The sequence below is a fragment of the Schistocerca serialis genome, chromosome 1, assembly GCF_023864345.2.
Source record: "Schistocerca serialis cubense isolate TAMUIC-IGC-003099 chromosome 1, iqSchSeri2.2, whole genome shotgun sequence".
Classification (NCBI taxonomy): Eukaryota; Metazoa; Arthropoda; class Insecta; order Orthoptera; family Acrididae; genus Schistocerca; species Schistocerca serialis.
Genome location: NC_064638.1, coordinates 720,423,952 through 720,442,538, shown reverse-complemented (window position 1 = coordinate 720,442,538; position 18,587 = coordinate 720,423,952). Strand labels below are relative to the sequence as shown.

Sequence of the window (18,587 nt, the reverse complement as noted above, 5' to 3'; positions counted from 1 at the left end):
ACTTCACTAGAAGCAAGAAAAGAAAATTTGTAAGTACAAAGACATACGTAACAGACAATGAACTACCTTCAGTTTTAAAGTTCTCTCCCCCCCCCCCCTCTCTCTCTCTCTCTCTCTCTCTCTCTCTCTCTCTCTCTCTCTCTCTCTCTGCCCCCCCCCCCCTTCCTCCTCCTACAAATTCCTAACTATTTACACCACAAAGTTTAAACAGTGACATGTTTCAGAATAATTCTCCTCTACATGTGTGAGCGCACACGTGTGCGCGCGCGTGCCTCCCCCCCCCCTCCCCCTCCACACACACACACACACACACACACACACACACCCCTTCTTTTAAAAAAATTGTGTCTTGATTCTGTGGCAGCTTCAGACGCATCTTTACTACCTGTCTTGCCCCCCCCCCCCCCCCCTGGAAAATTGTTGATGCAGTAGCAGTCTTAACTAATCACCATTCTGAGTGCACTTTGTTGTTTTAAAGTCCAGAAACTGTTTGCAGAGTTGTGTAAGAGTAAGAAGGAAGTAGGAGATCTCTCTAAGGCTGCTGTCTTTAAAAAAAAAAAAAAAAAAAAAAAAAAAAACCCTCCCTAAGAGCATGCTCGATAAGCAAGATCATCATCTTGATGAAAAGATGTATTAGCTGTCTTTGTTGTCAGTTTTCTTGCACTGTTGAAAAAAACTTAATCCTCAAAAAAATCATTGAATGCAAGACTTTCAGTAGTATCCTTCAGAATGCAGTGAACTAGAAGGGCATCTAAAATGTTCCCTCATTCCACCCCCTTCCCTCATAAAAAACAAAAAGAAAGGGGGGGGGACAGAAAAACCTGCCTTAATTTTCTCCACACTGTGAATAATGTGAAATTTCTTCAGTGGTGACGAGTCACTGTATTGCCATTGTGTAAACTGCTGAACTGTTGTGCCAGTACACCCGTAACTTACATCTATCTCCTCTTCAAATGAATGAAACAAATTAGTATGCTCTGTGCTTGTAGACAGAAGAGCACTATTTTTGTTTGGAAAATGCAAACTAGCCTTAAAAGCTCCTACAAGAGCCCTGCCTGCATGTTGTGAGGTCAAACCTTTATAAGTGTGTGCACCTCGTTCTCGGAAAACATTTAGGGACACTGTAGAACTAATTTCCATATAAAGCAAAGGTACTGGTTGTCATGAAATGACATGAGTAAAACCAAACCAAAGCACATCAAAACACAAGTTTGGCTAATGTAGAAGTAGCAGTAAAGGAACATAGGAATATTGTAATGCAAATTTGGTTTTAAAATGAAGGGAATATAATGAAATGAAATAAAATAATAATAATAATAATAAGCATTGATACCGTAATGTGGTTGTATGCATGTAAGTCTAACAGATTATGTAACTTACTGATGTTTTGTTCGTAAGGTATTTACCTGTTTTGTTCATAAGGGGCTCACCTATTAAGAAACAGTTATATGTATTCCAGTCATTGGTTATTTGGTTAATACTTCTCATTTGTTGTTCACTTAGGTAAGTCACACTACATCACGATATTTCAATTCATTTAGGCAACTTTGATATGTAAATCCTGTAAAATCTTTGTAGTAACCTCATATAACAATAGTCAAAATTTTATTTTATCAAAATGAATGTGTGTGTGTGTGTGTGTGTGTGTGTGTGTGTGTGTGTGTGTGTGTGTGTTGTGAGAAGGCAGGACAGATGTATTAATGTGAACAAAAAATCTTTACATTATCACCTGCATTTTCTTTATAAAATAATAGTCACAGTAAAGATTAATTGTATTTAAATTTTTATCCACAATTACAGTGAATAAATCTCTTACAGCAGCACTGTCAATGATGATCAGGTTAAACCTCGATCATTAAGATTCACGTGGAGTATGAAGACAACGTCATCAAGGGACCCAAATGAAATAATGGCAGAAATACGAAAGGTAATGTTTTCTCTTAAGGAATACTGCAGTAGTGCTGAGAATAACCTCAAAGTTTAATGGTAAATGTAGAATGAACATTTATTATTTCCTAGTTGTCATTACTTTGTAAGTGTTTGTAGCTTGTTCTATATAAATTTTACAATTTCAGGTATTGGACGCTAACAACTGTGATTATGAACAACGTGAACGCTTCCTTTTGTTGTGTGTGCATGGTGATCCAAACACAGACTCACTTGTCCAATGGGAGATAGAAGTGTGTAAACTCCCTCGACTGTCCCTTAACGGAGTAAGATTCAAGCGTATCTCTGGAACATCGATTGGTTTCAAGAATATTGCATCGAAGATAGCGAATGAACTGAAGCTGTGACTACCCGTTCTAGAGGGTGGCTGTAGTGAGGATGAAGGTGGAACAGCACCTCATTCCACATCAACAGCTCCCTCAAGAGGCTGACGATGGAAACTTGGCCCACGGCGGCCATGGCGATTCAGGCGATAATCTGTGGAGCCATTTGAAGATGAATGCTTGCCCCCCCACCCCTGCAGCTCAACCAGTATAATGCTTGAATATGTAGAACACCACTTCCTTACTTCATGGAGCAGTCAGTAGCCTCTGTACAGTGTTCAAAGTTCGGCTTTTTATTTTTATTTTTTCTGCCCTTCGGTAGTGTGATGATGTGGCTTAGGCAAGAAATGCATTTCTTCATGAAGCAGGATTTGGAACTTTCATCCATTAATGGCTCAGACTTGTATATACTCAATGATCCATGAAAATAATCTCTTCCAAAGTGCTCTGTTTTCACAATTTATTTATTTTCATTCTGTAAATATTTCAGTTACCTTCAGAATCCAATCCACATTTTCTACAGTCCTTGAGATTTCACCTAAAGATTTTATACAGTTGGAACATTTTTCAGTAATTGTATGAAATTAACATAAAATTGACATGAAATTTAGTGTAAATGAACTTATTCATTTGTAGGTCTAATGTTGTAATAGTCACACATTTGCTGTTTTATATTTGGCACCATGAAATCAATGGGGCTGTTGATCTCAAATATTCGTCATGTACATAGTGATTTTGGGAAATAACAGCAATTTTCCACTGTTTTGCAGCATCATGTTGTAAGCAAGGCTGAAGCTCTGAAATATTTGTAAGATAATAAAGACTCACAGTGTAACTTGCAATATTCAATAGCCTGTTCCTTGTTTTAAATAGCATAATTCTTAAAATAATGGTTTTGTGCTTCTTTTAATTTGTAATAGGGGCAGAAGACGACCTGATTAAATAGACAGGCCTTCCTCCTACACCTCTGCTGCCCCCTTTCCTGCCCCCCCCCCCCCTTCCTCTCTCTCTCTCTCTCTCTCTCTCTCTCTCTCTCTCTCTCTCCTCTCCTCTCCTCTCCTCTCCTCTCCTCCTCCTCCTCCTCCTCCACCACTACCCACTCCTCCTTGACCTCCATGAACGTACTAAATATATTTCGGGTTGTTATCCACCAGTACATGAAGTAGTGCTGCTGTTCAGTGTTGGGGGAAAGGGGGGGGGGGGGGAGAAAGATGTGTTAGTTTATAGGGTATTCCTAGTGGACAAAAGTGAGGTCGTAGGGCCATCTGTACTTAATTGTCGTCATTTTTGGTGAGTAGTTTCCCAGGTCAACCTAACCATTCACACGAATATTGAACCTAAACCCTAATTTTGGTAAGTTAAATTTCTTGTGTTTGTTGTTGAATAGGTCATTGCAGGTTAGTCAAGGAATGTGAGCATTGGATTGTGGAGAGGAGTAGATAATGACTGTTAACAAAAAGCACCTCATAATATCTTACTGATATATACTGGCTTTCAGTGCTTTTGTTGTGTTAGTTACTTCATGTATCTGTGGTTAGTAACACTCTGCCTTATGCCCTTGTTTGTTAAAAATAAAGAGGAGGCAGGTTAGAGACTATGAACTCGACAGAGTTTTAAATCTAAAAAAAAGTGGAGAGATGAATCATCTGAAACTAAATCATAGGGAAAGATTTTTTATACCCTCTGCCTATGGCACTTATGGTGTATGATTTCCTAAGCATCACAGATGTTTTTATAATGTCAGACATTTTTTATAATATGTATGCTTGTGGTGCATAGTTATGTCAGTCTTGCTACTTGTATGATCTGGTCAAAAATTCATCTGCAAACTGTTGGAGTCAGTGCATTTTTCAGGTACTCTCACAGTCAAGTAAGTAGTCTAATGAATGTGGAGATGAGTTCAGATATCTACGAAATGGGACTGTATGCAGTCCTGTAAAATGAAGTTTTCTAGTGCCTTATTTATGTTTCCGTATTTATTAAATTCACTTGGAAAATATCAGTAAATGTTGAAATAAGCATGTGTCAAGAATCAGTTAGCATCATTTGGTTTCCTCTGTTTCTGATGTTAATACTCATTTAAAATAGAGTTTCCTTTATAAAGTAAATACCTATGTGAGGATCAAAAGTATCAAATAAGAGACTCTGGTGTATCAATAGGTTTGACCTATTTGTGATAAATAAATTACTTTGATACAGCCAAAATTAATGTAGCTTTTCAGTGATTATAATTTTCCATAAAAGGTTTGTACTGCCTAATTTACCACTGTGTGTTATGATGGCAGCTGTCAATTTATGTATACAGCACGTTGTGTCTTGAGCAGTGACAGTGTAATTAAATTGGACACCTTGACAGAGACTTAATTTTCAACAACATTCATGTATAACATTCATATATACTAGGTTTGCAGAAACGTCTGTTACCTGAACTTTGCAAGAAGCAAAGTTAAAAAAAAATATTACAAACAGTGATTTGATTCTCAAACTTGACAAACGTAACTCACAAGTATAATTTTGCGTGTGTGTTTCAGACATAAAAAAAACATTAATTCAGATCTTTCCTAGCCACATTTGCATATACTGTGAGAACTCCATGTTGTTTCTCTTGACAGGTTCTCATACAAGTGATTTCTAAATATTTTTTTATGTCAGCTTTAAAGTGTTTTGTACTTACTTGTAATATGAGCAAAAAAAGTTTGATTTGATTCAACAAATCCTCAGAAATGGAGCATAAGGGATCTGAAAATGTCTGTCTGCTGATTTGTATGTTAAGAACTGAAAATTGTGTACTGGTTTGTGGTTTGGTAGAGGACAATCGCTTCGAAATATTATATTACTCAGCTGTCCAAAGAGGTAACTTGCAGTATACCAGCAGTACTTCACTAAATAATATATAAAATAAAGAAAAGATGGTCGCATATATTCTTGCCTGACTATGCAACTGCACAGTAACATTATTCATGTTTTATGTTTGTCCTGCAGGCATTGAAACATATGCAGTTTGCTTAGATTTTTCCCCCTGAGAATGAAATTTGTTACATCTGATTGTGCAAATTCTTAGTTTTCAATAATAAATTATAGTGAAGCATTGAAGTTTGGTAAATGTATTAGAGCACTTTTAACGACATTTTAAATACAAGAAACTCTGTTGTTGGAAGGAAGATAAAACTCATTGATAAGTAGAAGACTTGTGTTAAATGCAGTGGAAAAATTGTAGTGATTAGCCTGTTTTAGTCTTTGAACAACCAAATTTCGTTACAATGTTTTAAAAATCAAGCATTAGTGGGAGTAATTCCATTTTTGTATTTTGTAACAGTAATACCACAGTTAGATTACAGTAATAAAAACTTTTCCTCAAGAAAGGAGCATGATTTACAACTGTTCATTGCTCCGTAAAAATGCTATGTTGTCTTAAGACGGCAGAAAATGTGATTGAGGTGAAATCTTTTAGAATGTTGAATTTGTAAGTTATGATCAACTTTTTCCTATTCTTTAGGGATTTTTGCAATCTTTTTCTTCATTTTAATGACAAGTTCTATTCTTGTGCACATTGAAAATACATTATAATTACCTTTACATAGTACATTCAGTATATGCTCAGCAACTAATCTGCATGGAGTAGAGACATGCTTGAAATTATTGTGTTCTCTCTCTCTCTCTCTCTCTCTCTCTCTCTCTGCCACGGGGTTACTTTACAAAAAAATTTCCAATACAATGAATGTGCAGTGTGTGTTTCTTGTTCAGTTAACATTACAATTCCTTAATTACCTCTTTCTTTTCATATATTCACATAAACCTTCATACTTCATTTATATTTTAGTTTACTGCTTGTTTTGCCCTATTGAATTTCCACTTCACTTTCATTCTGCTGGGACAGTATAGAATGTATGATCACTTTAAGGGCAGTTTTCTGATCATTTTGAAGTTTATACACATCATTTTTCTTCTCTTGTTACAATAAGCAACAAGGCATTTCTTTATTATTATTATTATTATTATTATTCAAAAAAGATTGCTTTTCTTCACAGTAAGGTTTTGTGTGTGTGTGTGTGTGTGTGTGTGTGTGTGTGTGTGTAATACAAACATCATACAGTGACTTAATAAACAATACGACAAAGGCAGTGACATTTGTAGGTGGTGTCTTCTTTCTCTTCTGGACAAATTTTACAAGAAAGTGCTAATTATTTGTGTTGTGCACAAAATATGTAGCTTGAAAAAAGTATCTGCACATCAGTAAATCCTAAGATTGTCTGCTAAGTTAACAAAAATATGCATTTATTTCCTTAGGAAATTAGCAGCAGTTTGTTTCACATTTGCTTTAGTACATTGGTTTAAGTCTTACGTGTTCTGCAATTTCTATAAGCTCATACATTAGCAAATTTGAGCGTGAAAATGGATAAAAATGTGTGATCATACGAAAATTAAATGTACATTTCATTTGATAACTCAATTAATACTTTGTGAAACATTTGATCGTCTCAGCAACGCGTTCTATTTCATTTGTGAGTATTGTAAACAGTGGTACTGTAAACCTTTTTTGCCTTCATGGTTGGTTGTCTTCCTGTGTATGAACTTACAGATTCCTGAGTGGTGAATGTGTTTCTTCATAAAATGTGATATGGAAGAGAGTGAGTGTAATTTTTTGCTATAAGTACTTAATGAAAGAAATAAATGTAAAGAGCTGTAGATACACACATTACTCCTTTAGCTTATCAAATGAGCTAAGTCAAGTCAGGATTGTAAGCAGAAGTTCAAACAAGGCATTAGGGACATTATATCCATAACCATTGCGCTGATTTCCAAATAATTTGTGACTTGTATGTTAGAGTTGATTTGTTGATATATTACTACATAAATTGATAAAGGGCTCAAGGTGATGTCCTGAAATATATATTTTTTGTAATGATATGTTGATTAATGAATATGGAAATGATTCGTTGCCATTCACCCTCATTAGCTATTTCATATTCATGTATGAATAATTTGATTTTCAGAAAAACACACACCACACCTACTTACACTATGAACACATTCGGCGTACCTTTATTGGAGAAGATTGTTATCAGTTGTATGCAAACTGTGTATTAAATAACTCATAAGATCAAGAAGCCCTTTTGTAAAATTTGTTTAGCTCTGTGGATTTGTGCATGTTCTGTAATTTTAAAATACATTGCTCCGTCTTTGTCAAGAACTGTGCGAAATATTAGTAATTTTAACATCATCAAACCTTGTGCAATCTGTTCATTTAAAAGGCATGGTATGGCTGCTGTTACCCTCAATTCGCATTTGGTCAACTTCTTTTAACATTTACTGTTACCACAAGTACATCTACTACTAAGCATTTCCTTTTCCAGTGCTTCTCGAATTCCAAGACTTTGGTTAATAATTATTCCTCTTTAAGAGGCTCACTTAAAAATAAAATTTAAGCACATTCATGGTAACCGCAGTATCTTCCTCCTGTGTGAACCTCTTTGTGGGTGGGTACCATGTCTGGCAGCTTCTTCTCTAGGTTGAATTCATTCATTTGTGTATTGTAGTCTCATCAAAAACAAACAGCTGCAAGAAACTTCATCATTACACTTCATCAGTAATAAATTAGCAAAATACATGCAATGAATTCCTAAGGAGTCCTAATTTGTTGCTTTGTTAGGTGTGAGGCTGTTGAATACTTTTGCATCAGATATGTACCTCCGTTCTGAACCATTGACGAGTAATTAAAGTTCACATAAAAAAATCTGTGCTGTATATTATCATTGTGCAAATCACAGTTCAGATGAAAACAGATTTTAATTATCGGCAACAAAAACCATCAAGGAGTGATGTAATTGAAAGTGAGTGTCAGAACTCCAAAATAACTTTCTCTCAGCTCAGTTGTGATACGTTGTCCCAGAAGGTAAATATAAGGTTGAGTTTACACCTTTGATTAGTACATGTACGTCACTAGCAATTTTTTATAGCTTTTGAGCCATATTTCAGAGTCATTGGAAGATCATTTTTGTAGGTTAAGAACAGTAGCAGATCCAAAACCAGTCTTTTAGAATAACACATCGTCAGTCCATGTTACCCTCTGGTAAGACACCATCCATATAAAAAGGATCTCATAATGCAGCAACATTTCAATGTGCCAAATACAATTTTGTGGTCCATACAAAGCTTGTTAGGTTACAAAACATACCTACAGGGTAATTTTTGTTATTTAGCTCCACTGGCACTTCATTTGTGAAGTTTTTATGGCTTTCTCTGTGGGAAAATGTTTACAGCAGCCAAAATGAGAGACAGTTAACCAGTAATTCTAAGAAAAGTTAGTCAATGTACTATATAAGTGGTTAGTTTATCTATAATTTTGTAAATGAATGTTACTACATTAAATTTGTCTGTCAGGACATACGAGAAGAGTTGCTGGCTGGTTACAAATCATTGACTTTTATGGCCAGTGATTTCAGTGTGCTATCATTTCTACCACAGCTATTTCCTGGGAACTAGATTTGATTCACATTGGTATTTTTGTTTGTTTCTAGTTTAATAATATTTTAGATGATTGTTTTATTTATTGTCTGTAGTGCATGTGTTTTTCTTTTTTAGTGACAGACCAGGGAACTTTGTTACTGATGTTGGTTAAATTTGCCATTTACACTGCTTTATAAAATAAAAGTTAAGATAAACCATGGACTATCACTTTTGCATCCAAGTCAATGTTCCACAACATCCATCCTTTGAGAACTTTATTATGGAAAATAATTCAAAGTTGGATCATAGCAACTCCAGGTGTCCTCAATCAGTATTATTTGACATAAGACAAACATTTTAAATCTTCACAATTAATGATTCGAGACATTTCCTACTGCTGGGCTAAGAACTGTTGGAACTATTGGTACTGCTGGGTTCTTCACATGTACAGTTATTGGAACTTCAAGCTTTTTATTCATAGAAGATGTTTTAATGGAAAAGACTAAATGAATGTCCATATACTCTACATTTTATGGCAGAACTTAAGACTGAACTGAACTTAATTTTATGTAATAGTTTCTCCCTTCTTGTCATCTAAATCTGATTTTGTTCCCTCCACATCCCATCCCAGTTTCGTCAGCAATACATTTTACAAGTCACGCGGACTTCCAACTTTCACATCTAGTCCAGTAGTGAGTGACATCTGTTCGTTTGACAGTTCCTATTCCTACCATGTGAAGTACACTCACACTATATTCTGCCATACAATCTCTTAGCACAAAATATACCAATAACGTATTGTCGTGTGATAAGAGGATCACACAGGAAGTAATGCCTCATATTGTTTTTTCTTCAACAATTATTTATTACACACAATCAGAATTATACACACAAAAGGAGGACATTTTGTGCACACACTGTTTTGCCACATAATCTCTTTCCAGTTCCTCCAGTGAGACATAAGCTTCTGTGTGCCCTTGCAAGTACCAGTCCTTGTTCTGGTCCTTGTCCTGTTCAGTGCGAGACTCACTCACAAATGCAGTTGTTTGATGGCCCAAAGAAGTGGAAAGTCAAGGGAGTTAGGGCTGTAAAGTGGATGGGGTAATACAGTCCAACCTTGTTTTGTGATTAATTCAGAAGTCTTCAGGCTTGTCTGAGACCAAGAGTTATTACATTTAATCAAAATATCCCCTGGGTTGTTCAGGTGCCAAAGTCACTGGAAACACATCTTTGAGTGTGGCTAATGTGTTCATGCAAGTCTCTGAGCTAATGGTACTGCCTCGTTGCGCACTTGCGTAAGCACATCTATTCCCCCTACATGGTGCCTGCTCTTTGGCCTGTGGATATGCATGGGGAAGGCAGAAGGAGAGAGAGAGAGAGAGAGAGAGAGAGAGAGAGAGAGAAGATGTGGTGCAGGACGAGAGGTTGGGGGTTGGTGGTTAGTAACTGATTGGTAGCTGGTTTGAGGAATGCAGGAGGGAATGGTGGCAGGTGCACAAGCTGGGCAAGTGATTGCCCAGGTATTAAAAGTGGCGGAGATCACCCATACTGAAGTTGACGTGGGTATGTGAATTGATGATGTATGTATGATAGGGTGGAGGAGGGGGAAGCTGCATGGTGGAGGGTGTGGGAGCAGTGGGTTACTGGAATTGAGGCCAGGAGCAAAGGAAGTGTTGCAAGGTAACTTCCATCTGTGTAGCTCAGAGATGCTGGTGGTGGAGGGAAGGATACAGATGGCTCAAGTTGTGAAGCAGCCACTGAAATAGAACATGCAATGCACAGCTGCATATTGTGCCACGAGGTGGTCAACAATGTTCTTAGCAACAGTTTGGCAGTGGCCATTGCTTCTGGTAGACAGCAGGTTGGTAGTCATACAGATATAAAAAGTTGTTCAGTGCCTACATGAACATGGCTGCTTTCACAGGTGGCCTGACCTCTTATGGGGTAGGCTAACCCTGTGACAGGACTGGAGCAGGAAGTGCTTGTTGGGTGTATTGGGCAGGTCTTGCACTTAGTTCTTCCAGAAGGATATGATCCCCATGGCAAAATATTGGAAGACGAGTATCATAGGGATCAACTAGGTTGTTGTTGTAGGTTGGATGGGCAATGAGATACCACTTTGGGAGAGTTGGCAAACATCTTCGGAGGACATCCCTCATTTCACAACATCACGATAGGTAATCAAAGCTCTGACGGCAGGTGTGGTTCAGTTGTTCCAGTCCAGGATGATGGTGGGTGATGAGAGTGCCTGGGGGAGCACTCCTATGTATCTGACACATAGGGATGGTGGGAGGATTTGAGGTGTGTAAAGAAATGGCACGGGCAGTCTGTTTGCGGACTGAGGGGTTGAAGGGAGCAAGGTGTCTGTCTGTGAAGGCTTTCACGAGACGTTCAGTGTACTGGGGAAGAGAATTCTCATCCCTGCAGATACTTTGTACTAGGGTGGCCAGGCCGTATGGGATGGATTTTTGTGTGTGTGTGTGTGTGTGTGTGTGTGTGTGTGTGTGTGTGTGTGTGTGTGTGTGCGCGCGCGCACGTGTGTGTGTGATGGCAGCGGGTTGAATGTGAGTGGAGTTGTCAGAGGTTGACGTCAACATCTAGGAAGGTGGTATGTTGGGTTGAGGAGGACCAAAGGACCAACTGAAGAAAATAGTATAGAAGGTGTTGAGGTTGTGAAAGAATGATGATCTTGGCTCCGAGTACAGCCTGCATCACAACCTGGGCCAACTGGATCCTGCCCTCCACCATCAGCTTATCTGAACTATGCAGATGGGAGCTATCCTTGCAACACAATCTCCACTCCTGTAATTGCCCTGGCTCACTGCCCCCACACCCTCCACCCAAGTTCCCCTCTTTTCCATCCTATCACCCCCTCCCAGTTCACTTCCCCAACTCACCTACAATGTGTGCCACTCCACTCCGACTCAGACACCCATGCATCTCATGCCCAGCCCGTGCACCTACAACCTCTCCCTCCGGCGTTCCTAGGTGAATTGCTATCCACCCACCCACCCCATCTGTTCTCCCTGCCTACTGCCTCTCTCCCCTCTGCACACCTCACTCGACATTCCCCCACCCCAGCCTAGTCCACATGTTAAAATGCGGCAATGGCATTGTGCATCCAGCCGGCCGGCATCATGCCCATGTCTCATGTTGTAGTATAGGTGTGTGTGTGTGTGTGTGTGTGTGTGTGTGTGCGCGCGCGCGCGCATACGCTCTTAACTCATGAAAGGATTACTCCAAAAGCTAGCGTATTTCAATCCTGCCAGTACTTGTCTACAAATCCGACTCCCCTCAAACATTGATAACCCCTGTCTATGCTTGAATTATCACTACTGCTGTCAATTGGATTCATCAACCTTCAGAAAAGATACCACATAGCATTAAAAAAAGGAAACACCAGATGTATTAATTCTTACATCAGTTCATATGACTACAGTAAAATGTTGTAGTATGCACATACAATTATCAACCTATGACATTTCTAGTCCCATTTGTAGGATTTGTTTTCTCTGCTTTTGTTTATTTGTCTCTTTCATTTAACTTCACCACATTCTACTACTCAGAATGGCACATTTTGTAATTTAGGTTAGGAGATTTTGTTATAGAGCTTGGAATGACTCTTCCTTCCTTTCAACACATGTATCACTTATTTTTCCTGCTTCCTGTCTTGCCTTATCCTCTGCTGAAGTAACTATTTGAAGCAATGCCAAACCCGATTCAAACCAAGACTCTTGCCTTTCATGAATATTGCTCCATCACTCAAGGCATGTGACTTTTAATTGTGGACCAACTCACAGAATCTAATTCCACTTATTTCTCAGCATTCTCTGTAAATTCTCTCATGAGGCTATAGAACCATCACTTTCGGGAGATAGTGTGCAGCTTTGGCCACTTTCTCCAGATTGTAACTGTTAGAGTGTATAGTGTGTTTCATAATTTGTATTGCAGGCTTCTGGGGGTCGAAGAGCAGACTTTGAGGACATCTTCCATAATGTAGAAGGGAACCTGCTGATGACTGCTTGAAACATTGCTTATGCGGTGTGGACTCGCATAGAGCACATGCGTCAGAGCTCATTGGCTCTGCTATTTGCATACCTTAAAGTGGTAGATTTGAAAGTGATCTTATCATCAAACTTATTTTACATACCCTTTGTAAATTTCTGGAAATGGGATCCTGTGTAATGAGTCCCCTCTACTACCTGTGGAAGCCTGTATAAACAATTGTGAAATACCTTGTATATTGTGAACTGGTCTGGAAAGCATGCTCCGGTGCCTCAGTGGGTTAAAACCCCATCTTCAGAATACAGGTTGAAGGCCCAGTTCATACAGTTTTCACTTGTACATGAACAACACAAGACTAAAGGATTTGAGCTGCAATTTATGTATGTCAAATCATAAATCTTTCTGAATATTAATTTTGTAAGTAGATTTCAAAATAGTTTTAGAAGTATGTTACTGACAGTTTATGTAATCGCATGTTTTTTTGTCATACATAAACAATACAGTTCAGTCATTTTTTGGATTGAATTTTTTTGTAATTTGATAAATGAAACTGTGGGTCATTTATGCAAATGTGTGTAGATGTAGTTTGTTATTTTTGTTTTATTCTTTCTGTTACTGACAGCCTTTCACTTCGACAGAAAACTTACGAAGTTTGTTCTAAATTCAAAATATCTGGTACCTGTATGTATTGCAGAAATATATAAATGTGGGAATATTGTTAAATTGTCACAGAAGTAATTTCATTGAGTTTTTAATGTACTCTAAGCTAAAAAAAATCCATTACTTAATTTATGCTTTTCAGCTTCTATTTACAGAATATCATTCTAGTGCAGTTGGTTGATAAAATGTTTAGTCTTGTTTTTTTTAGCTCCATTGCTCAGCCAGTGTATTTAGGTTGTAACTGTTTTGTTTGTTCTTTAAAAAAAAGTAAGTATAACTGAAAGTTCAAACTTCCAGTATTTCAATGAAGTAAAATTTTAATATAACACTTCATCACATCAAATGGGTACAGTCTACCAGTATAGACTCCTGTAAACATATTTATTTTCAGTTGCAGTTTGTGGTAACCCTAGTGAAAAGAGACTCAGTGGTCACTGAAACACTTGATAAAACTAAACAGCTTGAGGAATCCAACCATTTCACAACAACAAAAATTATGTGGCTTAGTGGTTAATACACTCTGCTTGTAGCAGACTTCACTTGTTTCTTCAGCTTTCCTGATTTGCGAGGAGGGATTTAATAAAAATTGGATTTCATTTCCTCCTGACATAAGTGTGATAGTGATCATCTCATGACAAATGCCTTTCTCACATACTGTTTTGAATTAGTTGATCAAAAGTCATCTGTAGGGAAGCATCAGTTAGGTTAGAATACTTCTCATTGTTCAGCAATTTTGCAGTTGGGAAGAACAAAATGCAACATGCTAACATCAAGGTTTGTTTTCTTTTAGAAAAATCAGAGATGATAACAATACAGTCCCTCTGATTTTTTAGGTGTTCAGGCAGGAAGCATTCAGACAGATAACAACAGATGAAAACCAACATCGTAAACAGTGTTGCTTCTTTTTCCATATGATTTTTTCCCCTATGTACCAGTATTTATTAGAAAGACCACCTCAAATTTAGCCTAATCTAAATAACTTTCACACACACACACACACACACACACACACACACACACACACACACACACACACACTGTATTAACCGGATTTTTCCCTCAAAGACTTTCTCCTCTTCCTTAAAATGAGGCACATAAATTTTTGAGGGCATAGTAGAGAGCAAACAAAAACTGTTGAAGGTTGTATGTAGTAAAATTTCAAACAATGGGTGAAATGTTTGGAAGGTGAATTGATGATGATGCAGTTTTGTCTATATTCAACAGTAGAGTCATTTGAAGACAGTGAGACAACAGAACAAATTTTGACAAACAAGTAATGAGGACATTTATCATGTGTAGCTAATTTTGCAGCAAGACAGATTTGCAACACTAAATTATAGCTGAAGAGTTCTGTATGATATTTGGGGGCATTTGTGCTGTTAGTACCAATATACTGGGCAAATTAAAAAGTGTGTACGCCCTTATTCCAAAGTGATCTACACCTCACTGCAGTCACTGATTCAAATCATGAGGTTTTGAACTGTACTATCGAAACAGCTGGAATGTGAACGTATCTAGAAAAGTCACTCTGTGAAGTATATCTGACCAAATTTACTGAATTGTGTTTCCTAGTCTACTCAGCATAGTACACCAGAAGTACATGCCGTAAATGCTGATTTATACCTCTGTGGAGCTGTCATGAGTTGATAGCAGAAACTCATTCAATGTATTAAGACTCAGTTGCAACACACACCTGTGCTTGGTTTCATTAAACATAGTAAGCTTCTGAAATGGCTTGTTAGCAAGGGAAAGCTTATGCCGTATGGCTTGCTAAGGCAATTCTGATGACAAGACAGTGACCAATATGCGTTGAACTATGTAAATTCGTTTTGGCTCCTTGGACTTGGAATGAATTTTCATCGAAACTTCAGATTTTCAATTTGTTGGGCAGGCTGTGCTTGACATTTAACTTCAGCAGTTCTGTAACATTTAGGAGAATTCTGCTGTTACCATAGTAGCTCACTAGTCTGTCACATTCTGCGTGCAGAATGTTTGTCAGTCTGAAGGAACCATACAAACCTAAAAACGTGAAACGTTACGCAATAGTTTTTATATATTCATTGTGATTTACTGTTCTCCTAATGCGCCCATCCATTATTTTCCATAGCTCTCTTCACAAGGGGAACCTTCAGGATTGTAAAATGATATAACAGAAACAGGAAGATGTGAAAAACTAGTTTCATAGGTTGAACTAACATTTAATTATTATTATATTATTAAATTACTGTGGCCTGTCTATAATTAGATATGCTGTAAAAGAACCTAGTACAATGGTAAGAAAAAACAACTGACTGACGGTTCATCAGTTCTCAACTTCGAAGACAAGCGTGAAAAAATTGTCAGTCCCATGTTGTCATTACATCAGTCAGCAATTAGTGACAGTCAAACATGGCATCCATAATCATGCTACAATTAGTAATAAATATTTAGCCACTCAGAGTGTGAGACAAGAGCAAATAGGTGGTTAAAAATAAGTAGATAAATGGCCTAGCAAGAGTTGCTAAATCCCGTCATTGCTACGATCTACAGAAGCTTAACACAAGGATCTTTTGGAAGAAAATAAATGACCTGAAAATGAAAATAATAAATGAACTGAATAAGGAAATACTTATTTTACTTTCTGAAGTAAATCACTTTTGTCAATTACCACAGCTCCGAATGACCTTGTTACAGCTTGCATGGATGATGAACAGCTTCTACCAGCAAACAACTAGATTACCATAGATGGCCGTCAAGGGGGCGTCTTAAAGATAATATAGTCTTTGGGCCATTACACTCTACTCTCCCATAGAGAGTTCTGCACAAGATTTGTATATATTGGAACAAACTCTTGAGAGTGATGCAACTATACTGGTCAGATATGCTAAAGTTGATCCTGTGAGGAATTATCGATGACCTTGAGCTGGACTTGATGTAGTAAAGGCTTAGGAGTTTGAGTTTTTTTTTAAGGAACATCTGTAGGATCAGAGCCTGCTGACTTGCACTGTAGTAGTACCATTAGGTATTCGTATGGACATATTTGTGGGAGATATTTTTGTGACCGTCTGATAGGCCCATAGGAATTAAAATATTATAAAGAAATACCCAGTGTCCCGTGTGGAATTTGGACCAGTACACTGGAGGATGATGGTTCAAATCCATCAGGTGCTTATTTAGGTTTTCCATGATTTCCCTAAAACCCTTCAACACCATACTGTGCAAGTCACTTCACAGTGTGTGTGTGGGGTGGAGGGTTAATCTGGAATTGCTCCCTAACCCCCACCACCACCACCACCACCATGTACCTCCTCATTTGTTCCATTTAAAATGAGACATAGGAAGAATGACTGTTGGCATTATATCTGTCTTGCTTGTAACCTGTCCTTGTTATATTCCAATCTCAGTTTAGGATTTTGCTGGTATTCACTTCCAGTTTAAACTAATTTTCTGTTCCTAATACTATGTAGATCTTTAAAAAGCAATAGTGATTTGGAACCTTACAATGAATGGTCCTGCAGTATACTACACTGAAGAGCCAAAGAAACTGGTACACCTGCCTAATATCGTGTAGGATCCCCATGAGCACGCAAAAGTGCCGCAACATGACATGGCATGGACTCACTAATGTCTGAAGTAGTGCCGGAGGGCCAGCCGCGGAGGCCAAGCGGTTGTAGGCGCTTCAGTCTGGAACCGCGCGACTGCTGTGGTCGCAGACTCGAATCCTGCCTCGGGCGTGGATGTGTGTGATGTCCTTAGGTTAGTTAGGTTTAAGTAGTTCCAAGTTCTAGGGGACTGATGACCTCAGATGTTAAGTCCCATAGTGCTCAGAGCCATTTGAACCATTTTTTTTTTTTTTACCTTTATTTTATACTTTTCGTTCTCCATGTAAAGTGGGCTGTTCAAACAACGACCCTGCTGGCTTTTGCCGTAGGAGTCTTGCTAATGACAGTAGCGCCACTCTGTGCACATTTATCCTATTTTGTACTCGTTTTGCCTTTTTGTCCTCCACGAATGGTTACCCAATGGGTGGTGGCCTGTTGCCCTTGATATCTAGTGTGTAAATGGAATTGTGGGACAGCTTAAGAATTTTGTCCAACAGACTGCGGGAAACATAAATGTATAAGCTAGCTCTCATATGTCGGTAAAGAATGGTTGCACTGACAGTGAAGTATTTCGCATTGTCAAACTATTGACACTTCTAGTCTTCCTATTGCTCGCACTTCCATTCTTTGGTGGTGATGCCACCTCATACAGTTCACTGTCTTCATTAGCAAGTGTCCTTGTGGGATGGTGAACCACTTCATAGTCATATTCACTTAGTCTCAGATCCTACTAGATTAACTGACCAGAATGACTTTCTAAGCCAAGTAACCATTTTAGAGCCACATGGTCTGCGACTACTCTGAAAGGGCATCCACACAAATAGGAATGGAAATACACGATCAGATTCAGCACATCATTTTGTGAAATCCTGTAATTCTACTTGGTTCACAACTGCTGGGAGACATAGGTGACAGACGTTCCTGTCTGTCAATCTAAGGCATACCCCAGGGCATAGTTGCTGGCATCATAGATCATACTAACAGCATTTTGATAGGATATTGCAATACCAGCTTCCATGTTGAGAAGTCTTTTAAAGTGTGTGATGGTTTCACCACATTCTTCTGAGCGCTGTAACTTCATACTTGTCTTGAATAGGCAATTTACAGGGCTTACTACTTTGATGTAGTCATGCAAGGATCTTCAGTAGTAGTTTTTAACTGCAGAAAGGAGCAGTTCCTTCACTAGTGTAAGCATGGGAAAAGGGACAGCAGTGTGGTGCCTCTAGTGGTGATGAGATTGGTCAAATCCAGTCTTGGTTGATGCTTTCAATACAGTGGACACCATTTAACATGAGGTAACACTTTTCTGTGCTCAATGTGAGCTTTGAAACTTGTTACTGTTAAAGTAAATTTGCCATTGCCTTACAACTTATTATGTTCATCGATGTGAATGGAGAACAATTGCTGGCTGCAGTGGCCGAGCAGTTCTAGGCGCTTCAGTCCGGAACCACGTGACTGCTACTGTCGCAGGTTCAAATCCTGCCTCGGGCATGGATGTGTGTGATGTCCTCAAGTTAGTTAGGTTTAAGTAGTTCTAAGCTCTAGGGGCTGATGACCTCAGATGTTAAGTCCCATAGTGCTCAGAGCCATTTGACCCATTTAGAACAATTACATTGTCAAGGGT

General features: G+C 38.3%; 1 protein-coding gene across 8 annotated transcripts in view; it reads left to right on the top strand.

The window, feature by feature from the left end:
* LOC126481357 (serine/threonine-protein kinase MARK2-like) overlaps window positions 1-4,479 on the top strand; it is a 303,564-nt gene extending 299,085 nt beyond the window's left edge. For 6 of the 8 annotated variants that reach the window (XM_050105112.1, XM_050105085.1, XM_050105059.1 and 3 more), the window contains 2 exons: window positions 1,819-1,927; window positions 2,076-4,479. In XM_050105112.1, coding sequence (XP_049961069.1) covers window positions 1,819-1,927; window positions 2,076-2,294 — 328 coding nt within the window. In that variant the 3' untranslated portion in view covers window positions 2,295-4,479. The remainder of the gene's footprint in view (window positions 1-1,818; window positions 1,928-2,075) is intronic. The other 2 variants (XM_050105094.1, XM_050105070.1) reach the window with 1 other exon arrangement.
* Window positions 4,480-18,587: the final 14,108 nt, after the last annotated feature.